The sequence below is a fragment of the Orycteropus afer genome, unplaced genomic scaffold (genome assembly GCF_000298275.1).
Source record: "Orycteropus afer afer isolate SDZICR_OR568_19922 unplaced genomic scaffold, OryAfe1.0 scaffold00049, whole genome shotgun sequence".
Lineage (NCBI taxonomy): Eukaryota > Metazoa > Chordata > Mammalia > Tubulidentata > Orycteropodidae > Orycteropus > Orycteropus afer.
This window is the reverse complement of record NW_006921636.1, coordinates 10,236,263-10,246,746: the sequence shown is the minus strand read 5'-3', so window position 1 is coordinate 10,246,746 and position 10,484 is coordinate 10,236,263. Positions and strand designations below refer to the sequence as shown.

The 10,484-nt window shown below is 48.0% G+C and overlaps 1 protein-coding gene across 1 annotated transcript in view; it reads right to left on the bottom strand.

Moving 5' to 3' along the window:
* SLC13A3 (solute carrier family 13 member 3) overlaps window positions 1-10,484 on the bottom strand; it is an 87,281-nt gene that overhangs the window by 13,756 nt on the left and 63,041 nt on the right. The window contains exons 8-10 of the mRNA XM_007938349.2: window positions 9,895-9,999; window positions 7,490-7,587; window positions 1,354-1,466 (exon numbers count right to left, since the gene is read on the bottom strand). Coding sequence (XP_007936540.1) covers window positions 1,354-1,466; window positions 7,490-7,587; window positions 9,895-9,999 — 316 coding nt within the window. The remainder of the gene's footprint in view (window positions 1-1,353; window positions 1,467-7,489; window positions 7,588-9,894; window positions 10,000-10,484) is intronic.

Sequence of the window (10,484 nt, the reverse complement as noted above, 5' to 3'; positions counted from 1 at the left end):
GATCAAAGACTTCAGTATAGATTACACCTCAACATAAAGAAAACAAGTCTTCACAGTTGGCTCAGTAAGCAACATCATGATAAATGGAGAAAAGATTGAAGTTGTCAAGGATTTAATTTTACTTGGATCTACAATCAACACCCATGGGAACATCAGTTGAGAAGTCAAACGAAATATTGCACTAGACAAATCTGCCGCAAAAGACCCCTTTAAAGTGTTGAAAAGCAAAGATGTCACTTTGAGGACTAAGGTGCACCTGACCGAAGCTATGGTATTCTCACAGGCCTCATGAAAGCTGGACAGTGAATAAGGAGGACCAAAGAAGAATTGATGCCTTTGAACTATGGTATTGGCAAAGAATAGTGACTATACCATGGACTGCCAGAAGAATGGACAAATTTGTCTTGCAAGATGTACAGCAGGAATGCTCCTTGGAAGTGAGGATACTGAGACGTCGTCTCCCATCCTTTGGTCATGTTATCAGAAGGGACTAGTCCCTGGAAAAGGACATCATGCTTGGTAAAGTAGAGGGTCAACAAAAAAGAGGAAGGCCCCCAATGAGATGGACTGACACAGTGACTACAACAAAAGTGTGAGGGTGGTGCAGGGCGGGGCAGGGTTTCGATCTGTTGCACACAGGGTCACTGTGAGTCGGAACTGAGTGACAGCACCTAGCAACAACAGTATTGGATATTTCTCTCACTGTGGTTTAGAGAATAGACTAAACTGCCTAGATTCTAACCCTGAGTCCATAACTGAGGGACCTTAGGGAAGTTACTCTACTTCTCTGTGCCTCAGTTTCCTTCATCTATTAAAAAAAGAAACAAAAAAAACCTCACTGCCATCGAGTCCATCCGACTCATAGCAACCACTCCTTGGGTTTCCAAGGCAGTATCTCTATGGAAGTAAATTGCCTAGTCTTCCTTCCAAGGAGTGGCTAATGGGTTTGAACCTCCAGCCTCCTGGTGAGCAGTCAAATGCCTTAGGCACTATGCCACCAGATGGGACTAATAATGGCATCTATATCCTAGGCGTGTCGCGAGGCTTATGTGAGTTAATATGTGGAAGGCACTGAGCCGTGCTGGCACGTGGTGAGCACACTGCTGGAAGGTCTCTGTGCTCCGAGCCCACTAGCCATGATATCATGATTATCATTCCCATCCTGCCCTCCGTGGCGGTCCAGATTGTAGTCCTCACGCTCTCCGCAGCAGCAGACACCGAGTGCGGGCCAGGAGGCAGCACAGTTATCCCATTTGGTGGGGCCTGCAGGGCCGTGCAGTCCACTGCCTGTCACTGCAGCACCTGTAGCCGGCCCCGCCCAGCCCCACAGTGCAGCCCCTGCCCTGGCCTTACCTCACAGCCTTTGGCCATGGCGAAGCCCCCACCCAGGAGGAGGATGATGCTCCAAGGCACTGTCTCCTGGGCCTTCTTCCACGTCAGTAAGGGCTCCGTCTCCATGTTGGGAGCTGGGCAGAGAGAGGGACCCAACACAGTATCAGGGAGGGCCACTCAGCCTGGGAAGGGGCTCCTGAACCCTGCAGCCCCATCTTTGTGGGGACACTGAGGGGTCCCCAGGAAGCCACACTCTGTCTCGAGTCTGGTTCGGGAGCTTTAGGAAAACCCCACAAGCATCGTTCTGGGACGGCCACTTGTACTGAGCGTGAGACTGTTGCCGCGGCTCCCACTGTGGGGCGGGACATCTCCTGGGCCCGGGCACTGCCCTTGCAGGCATGCTCCCACCTCACAGGGCAGTGCTATTTTTATCCTCATTTACAAGAGAAAGGCTTTCTTTCTAACTGAATGTATTCAGCGATGGGAAAAAGAGGAAGGAAATTCATGAAAACAGAAACTAAGGCCACGTCTGGCCCATGAGTTCATGGGATAGTTTCTATTTTGTCAAAAGTGGCCATGTGGCAAAATGGTTAGGACAAGGGTCAGCAGACATGCTCTGTGAAGGGCTGGAGAGAGAATACTGCAGGCTTTGCAGGCGATGCGCCATCACTTTGGCGTGAAAGCAGCCGCAGACGCTATGGAAACCAGGAAAACTCTGCAGGGTTGTGGTGGGCTGGACTTGGCTGTGAGCGCCCGTCTGCCTCCCTGCATGGGTCGCAGTCCTGGGTCTAGGCACATGCTCACCCTTTCTCTGAGCCCCATCTCCTCAGCTAACACAGGCACAACAACAGGACCTGGGCACTGACTGAGGTCACGATGGAGCTGTATGTGGAGAGGGACACTCTTGTCCAGTTCACATCTGGATCCTCAGGGTGTCGAGCGGTGCTGGGGCCTGGTGGCTGCTGTCAAGTCAATGCCGACTCATAGCGACCTGACGTGACACAGCAGAAACTGCCCCACAGTTTCCTAGGCTGCAGTCTTCCGAGAGCAGATCTCTAGGTTTTCTGTCCTACAGAGCTGCTAGGTATGAATCACTAACCTTTTGGTTAGCAGCTGTGATTGACCTTGTGCCGCCAGGGCACCTGTAGTTAGTCCATAAATAACCAGTTAAAAAACAAACCTGTTGCCATTTAGTTGATTCTGACTCCATAAAGCCACGTCAAATAATATATACGAGACGCTTAGCCCAATGCCTGATGCAGAGTAAAGCCTGCTCCAACTCTTCACTGCAGGCTGAGACCTGGGAGGCAGGGAGGACAGGTCTGGCCTCTGGTGGTGTTAGATGCTGTCCAGACAGTTCTGACTCATGGCGACCCCAAGGCACAGAGCACAACTGCTCCCTAGGGTTTTCTGGGCTGTGGTCTTTACGGAAGCAGGTCACTAGGTATTTCTCCCGTGGAACCACCGTGTGGGTTTGAACTGCCGACCTTCTGGTTAGCAGCCAAGCACCTATCCATTGGGCACCCGGTAGTTCTGTGCCCAGAGAGGTCCCAGTCATGCAATCACTGACATTCTTTCCCTTCTCGTTGGCTTTTTCCGAATATTATACAGTGGTTGCCTAAACAAAATTTTATAACCAGGAAATAAAGACAACAGGAAGCTACTTAAGAAAATCCCTCCACTAACTCTGCAGGCAGCCTACAGGTGTATATACACACTTGAGGAATCGCTCACTGCCAGGGAATTCTTGAGCCACGTGCAACATAGCATTGAGCCCGGAATTGGAAAAGGTGATTGGAGATGGCAGGTGGCCCTGCCTTCTGCCTTCCAGTAGTTAAAATATTATTTCATTAACAAGGCAGCTAAGGTCTAAAAAAGTAAAGTGTTTTTCCCACCTCGCAGGTAAAGGTAGGAGGGAAGAAGTGAAAAAGCCCTGAACTGAGTTTAACATAAAAACCAAACCAAACACGCTGCCGTCGAGTCGGAGCCGACTCACAGAGACCCCTCCTTGGGTTTCCGAGGTGGTATCTCTATGGGAGTAGATTGCACAACCTTCCTTCCCAGGAGTGGCTGGTGGATTTGAACCGCCTGCCTTCTGGTTAGCAATGCAGATTAAATGAGCTAACGAATGGCAAGCGTTTATAAGACTGTCTGCCATGTAGGAAGTCATCAATTAATGTTAGTTATTGAAGTCCTTGAGTGGGGAAAATGGTGAAGGCCCTTGGCTGTGAACCAAAAGGTTGAAGGTTCAAGTTTATCCAGAGGCACCTCCGCAGACAGACGGAGAGATTTACCTCCAAAAACTCCGCCTTGGGAAACCCTGTGGAGCACAGTCCCCCCGACACACTCGGGGTCTCCATAAGTCAGAGCTGACTCGATGGCAACTGGTTTGTTATTATTATTGTTGTTGGTATTATTTTCCCATCCAGCTGTGCTCTTGCCACTACTTCTTGTAAGACTTCTAACTATGTGAATTTCCCATTTCCAGCTCAACGTGATGCCTCCTGGACGTTAGAGCAGTGGCTAAAAGTGCAGGCTCGGTGGTTGAACTAGATTTGAATCCTAGCTCTGCTGTTGACTAGCTGTGTGACTGGGGCCAGTGACTCTGCTTCTTTGAGCCTCAGTTTTCCCATCTGCAAAGCCAAGTAATGGCACCACCCTCAGAGACTCATGGGGAAGATGCAATAGCCTGTGTGTGCAAAGTGTACAGCACAGGGCCTGGCCCAGAGCCAGTCCTTGGGTCGTTTATTTTAAAAATAGACATTGAGCACCTACTATGTACCGAGCAATCTCCTAGGCACTAGGGACCCCGCCATAGCCAATTCAGAGAAAATCTTACTCCATGGAGAACTTGCATTGCAGTAGGAGAAGCAGATGAAGAACAAGTAAATATAATGTCAGGAAATTGTGAGTGCTCTGAAGAAGGAGAAATACGGTGAAGGGCTGGAGAGGGAGAAAGGAGGGGTGTCTTTTAGATGGTGTGGTCAGGGCAGGTTTCCTGGGGATGTGACATTTGGACAGAGCCCTGAATGAAGTGATGGACTGAGCCAAGCAAGAGGAAGAGAGGAAATGGAAGCTATCATCATCTTCATCATCTACCTCATGATGATGAACCCTAAGTATAGGGCCTGGCACAGAGTCAATACTCAATCACTACTTATTGAATGACCATAAAGACAGAGACATGAGAGCAATTCAGACCCTTAGGAAACTGAAGGAAAATGAGTAGAATGAGAAAATCAAGATTGGCCTGGTCACTTGGGTTCTAAATCCTGTTTCTTTTTAACTTGTGTGACCTCCATCAAGTCACTCTCTCTCCATGGGCTTCTATTTCCTCATCTGGAAACTGACAGTGAACACCCTCTAAGGCCCCACAGAAGCCCTGAGGGCTTAAAGCTAAAAACGTTCCATTTCAGGTGGCTTAATGGTGGGTGGTGCTCCTGGACCTGCCCATCCATCAGGTAATGCAGGGAATTCCAATTCAAGGGATCCATGGCCATAGGGGCATAAACGCTCGCTGGGGCAGAGACAACACACTGATGTGTTTTAACCTGGCCCCGTTGGCCCATGCAGTAGTTTTGTTTTTCAATTTTCATTAGTTGCCAATATTTAAAACGAAGGAGATTAAAAAAAAAAAAAAAATCCACATTTTTTACTTCTCTGTAAATTGGACAAAACTGGTCCTGCTTTCCTGCATGGTGATGATCAGTGGAAATTGAGTGGCGGCTTCCCCCTTTACTTGAGCTCATCAGTTTTCCACAGACCCCACCGCGCCCTGATGCTCTTCCCTTAGCATCACCTCTCTGATGTTGTTTTTCTATTGACACAGAAAGTGTTCTCTGCCCCCAAAACTGTGGAAGGCGCAATGGCCAGGGTAGGCTATATGTTTCCTGGAAAATGTTTCCCAGAACATACATAATTTCCCTGCTGCCTCCCTGTAGGCATTGGAGCTTGCAACCCCAGATCTACAGAACCACTAAATATCAGAGAGGGGAGGCGTCTAAGGGACCTCTCACTTCTTCAATGAGACAGCTTGGCCGAGGCAGCAAAGAGACTTACTCGAGGTCACCCAGCAAGTTAGTAACAGAGTCGGGACAGGAGACCTCTGTGACACAGTGCCTCCCTCACAGCCCCAGCTGAGAGGCAGCCTTGTGAACCTACCCACAGAGGAGTGACCATGGATGGACACCTGACCAAGGACAGAGGCTGTCAGGAGCCAAGGGGTGGCCTGGTAGAAGACCTTCTCCAAGAACAAGCTGGGCCAGTCAGATTCTTACATTCAGAAGTAAGAACAAGAAATAGACAACTGGGCAAAGAGAAGTGACAGCTAAAGGTGAAAGAAGAAACACAAAGAGAGAGGTGTCAGGTGATGTGGGGGGGCCATGAACAGGGTGAAGTGCTGTGAGGAAGCAGAAGCTGAGGTTCTAAGACATGGAAGGAGGCTGTGAGGAGCTGGATACCCCAAGGAAACACAGGCTGTGAGGGAGTAGATAAACACTATGAAGGAAAAAGCACTGGGAGAGAATGGAAGCTGTGAAGAAGCAGAAAGCATGAGGGAGTAGATGCTTTGAGGGCACAGAAGCTCTGGTAGGACAGGCATTACGCTGCCGTTAGCTACCGTCAAGTCTGTCTCTGACTCACGGTGCTCCCAGGCACAACGGGATTGGACTGTACTGCTCCATGGGGTTTCCACTGGCTGGTTTTTCTGGAACTAGATTTCTAGGCCACTCTTCCTAGGCTGTCTTAGTCAGGAAGCGATGCTGAAAGCTATCCAGCATCATAGTAACACCCAAGTCCCCACTGACAGACAGGTGGTGACTGGCCAGAAGGGAAGCCCGTTCTGCACACGGAAGGCAAACTCTACCACTAAAGCACCGATGCCCCCAGCACAGACACCGTAGGAAGCAGAAGCCATAGGAGTCGAGCTAGCAGAAGCTCTGAGGACCAGGCTCTCTGAGAGGCTGGGCATTATGAAAAAAGACACTTAAGTCTTGTTTGTTTTATAGCTGGTTATATTTTTGAAAAAAGGCAGAAACTGTAATGAAGCAAAAGCTATAACTAAGAAGCAGTAGAAAGTATGAAGAGTTACAGAAATAATACACAGAGTGGATAGTGAGGAAAGCCAGTCAGAACTAAGGTGGAGACGCAGGGATGACAAAAATGACTGAATCCATAGAATTGCAGAGTCCAAAAGCCCACGGCCTTGGGCCTCCCTGCATCCAGTTCTAGCCCCTTTGAGGCCAGCTGTGCTATGATCCCTGGCTCCTCACTGATCCTTGCACTCAGTTTCCCTCGTCCACCCTCCGTGACTGGAGCTGTGCTGCTTGATCCTTGATTGATTTCGATGACAGAAAATCCTGATGGGCAGCCCATTCCCCTGCCCCAGTGGACACCAGGCCGGTCTCAGGCTCCATGGACAGAGGACAGTGGCGGGCCTTCTGGCAGACATCTGCTGGAAGCTAAATTGGCAATCAATCGGGAAGTCAGCCCACAGATGCTTGGTTTGATATTTTCACACTGTATTGAGGGCCTTTAGGCAGCTGTGCCTCAGACCCCACTCCTTCCTGGAAGTTTTAAACTCAGCTTGAATTTTTCACGCCTAGCGCCTTCGGCAGACGTGAACTAACTCCTGCCTCAGACCAGGGGTCAGCAACGTTTTTTCAAAGGCAGCCAGAAAGTAAATATTTTTGGCTTTGTGGGCCAAGAGGTAAAAATCAAGGCCTTTGTGTAAGTACTTAATAACGACAGAAAATACATTTCCATAAATTTTGCATTAAGGAAATTCAAAGTTTTATATATGGGTACTGAAATTTGAACTTCAGGTAATGTTCATGTGTCCTGAAATATGATTTTTCCAACCATTTACAAATGTAAACACCATTCTTAGCTCACAGATAAATACATAACAGAAGTCATTTGGGTCACAGACTGTCGTTGCCAACCCCTGCCTTGGACTATCAGCTTGGACACTCTCTGCGTCCCCAGACAAGGTCAACACTTAGCCAGCGAAAGGGGAACATGGTGGACCACTTGGTTATCCAATGGGCCCATCAAGGAGCACTTCCTAGGTGTGAACCCCACCTCCAGGTCCCTGATTACATGCTTCCTGCTACAGTCCTCACTGAGCCCACTGAGACCCCAGCCTGGGCCCCCTTACCTTTGAAGTCAAACCACCACTTGAGAGATGGCCTTTGGGACGGGAAGAAGAACAAGATGGTGACAATGGACACACCAGTGACAGCATCGGAGAGATACCTACAACGACAAAGCCCCGAAACACATGACTCTAGGCACCCAGCAGGCTCGGGTTGGCGGGCAGCCCGTGAGGATTGGTAGGAGAGAACCTGGCCCGCTATTAAAGGCCTCCTTGGGGCCAGTCCTGCATCACGTCCTGCACAAATGCAACTGCCCGTGGATGCAAAAGCCTCTGGACAGCTCCCTGGGACATGGTTTGGTGCTGCAAGGTCAAACAAAAGCCTGTTTTTCAAATGCAAGGACCTGACCAAAGAAGGAAGAAATGGAGAGCCTTGCAATATTGGGGTCCGTGGAACATCCACAAGTCACCCTAACCTAGACGCTTGTAAGAGTCTTGTATGTACTTGAGCAGCTTCTGCTTAAGTTCCTCCTGCGACGAGCAGCTTACCACACAGAGAGGCTGCCCACCCCACCAGCAGGACCCAGACGGACCCCACATCATCACTGTGCACACCTAAGTGGCACCTTCCAAGCATGCATACATAGCATGTCCTTAAGTTCACCAAACTTAAGTTCACAGACGACTCAGAAACAACCCTCCAAGGCAGACAGCTCACATCTCAGAAAAGAAATCTGAAGTTTAACAGCAGAAGCAACTTTCTCTAGGCCAGACAATGGTCCACAGAGGACATGAGCCTTGAACCCAGACTTTTCTGGCTCCAATAAACAATTGCTAACAAAATCCCTTTAGCCCACACATTTGGAAGAAAGAGTATTCAAATGGCCAAGAAATTTGAAATGGTGATTATTATCACTATAGTGAAAAGAATCAAAATTAAAACACTCATGGAATATCATTTGTCTGCTAATAGATAAAATTTGAGAAGGGTTAGAGTGTTGGGACAAAAATACTGGTGGTGGGGAAGTAAAATGGTTTGACCTTTTAGCAGGGAGTTGGCAACATGTTTTGAAATTTTGTGTGTGATCCAGTTATTCTGCCTCTTAGAATTTACCCTCAGTGAATAATCAGACTATCGTTCACAGATTATGTACAGAGATGTTTATTATTTATATAGGAGTACAAGAGTGGGACTTTAAAAAAGGAATATACTTAAATGAAATGTGTCCTAGCCTTAGAATGAAATATTCTGTGTGTATTTTTTTAAAAGATGAGAGATGATCTTTATGTATCAACATAGAAACACAACCAATGAACTATATAAATCAAACACACACACACACACACACACAGAGTCCCTGGGTTATACATGAGATCAGCTCCTGTTCTGTTAAGAATTTGTAGGCCAGCTGCAACAGAGGCATATGGTTCTTATGTAGCCTTACTTTTATGGTGGCACCCCACTCAAAGATGGCAGTACCACACTCAAAGATGGTGGCCGCTTTGAATGTGTGTGGTTTTCCACAGCCCTGCCAATAATTCAGTCTCAGCATCAGGCTCCTGAAAGGCTCACTACACCTCTTCCAAATCTCCCATTCCAGGGCTTCGACCGATAATTTTTCCCGTTCAGGTTACCATAATGAATCACCAAACTGTAAAAATGCCTGTCTGTTCCTGCTTTGCTTAGTTAGCCGTGACAGAACCAGTTGGAAGCCCTGCATTAAAGGGTCAGGAAGAGTTGTCCATAAGTTAGACATCTGTAACACACACACACACACACATACATATGCATGAATGTGTGTATGTGCTAGTGTACGTGTGTGAGTATGCATGTGTATTTGCTTGTGTGTGTGTGGATAGATGGATGACAGACAGAGATGAAATGCTACCCACTAAAATGTTCATAGTGATTATCTCTGGGGAGTGGGACAGAAAGCAGGTGAAGAATAATTAAGTTTTTTTTATAATTCAGTATTGTTTGAATCTTGTATAATGAGCATGCATAATTTTTGTAATGGAAAAGTAAAAGAGAAAAAAGTCGCAAATACTATGTATAATGTGGTCACATTTTTGTTAAAAAATCTTGTATTTAGATAGATTTGTTGTTGGCTACTTTGCAGGAGTATGTAAAGTCAGTTTGACTAGGGTATAATTTACATGCAATGAGGTGCACCCATTTTAAGGGGACATTCAATGAATTTGGACAAATGTCTACAGTCCTGTGACCACCAATGGGATCATGATGTAGAACTGTTGCCAGATGGGTATTTTTTTTTTTTCAAGTCAAAAAGATGCATGGGGAAACGGGACTCTGAGGTGCTAGGTTCTCTGTATTATTAAAATGTTTACAACACCCATTGTTCATCTGAAAAAGTAACAAAGGTGGCTACATGTTGGAGAAAAAGACAAAAACGGCAATCACAGCGAAAGCCTGCCGGACTCCATTCTGTGAGGCCCGAGAATCTCACCCGGGGGTGAAGAAGCTGGCCCAGCCAGGGATGAACTTCGGGTCCCGGGTGAAGAGGAGAATGGCGAACATGCAGAAAAGGATGAAGACGGCCTGCTCGGCGAACCTGCGGCAGACACACGGACGGCGACGCTGAGGCTGGACTCACCGTGGCCGGGTGCCCACCTCGCAGAAAGCTGAAAGAATGCTCTCCCTCCCAGGGCCTCCTTGGAGTGCCAGGGCAGGTGGGGTGGGGTGGGGTAAGTGGCTCCTGTCCCAGAGCTTCCAGACCCCCCCAGCTTCCTTGGGGAGCATCAGACACCCCTTCTCCAAGCTACTAATATCATTCCTACCAGGAATATCCCGCAGTTCTAAGGAGAAAGGAGAGAGAAAAAGAAAAAGAGAAACAGAGACAAAGAGACAGAAGAGCAGAGAGAAAGGGGAACAGCCACCCAGACAGACACAGAAATGCAGGCAAAGAAAGAGCAGAGCAGACAGACAAGACAGGAGGAGACAGACACACACACACGGAGCAGGGACAGACAGACAGGAGGAGACAGACAGACACACACACACACACACACACGGAGCAGGGACAGACAGACAGGAGGA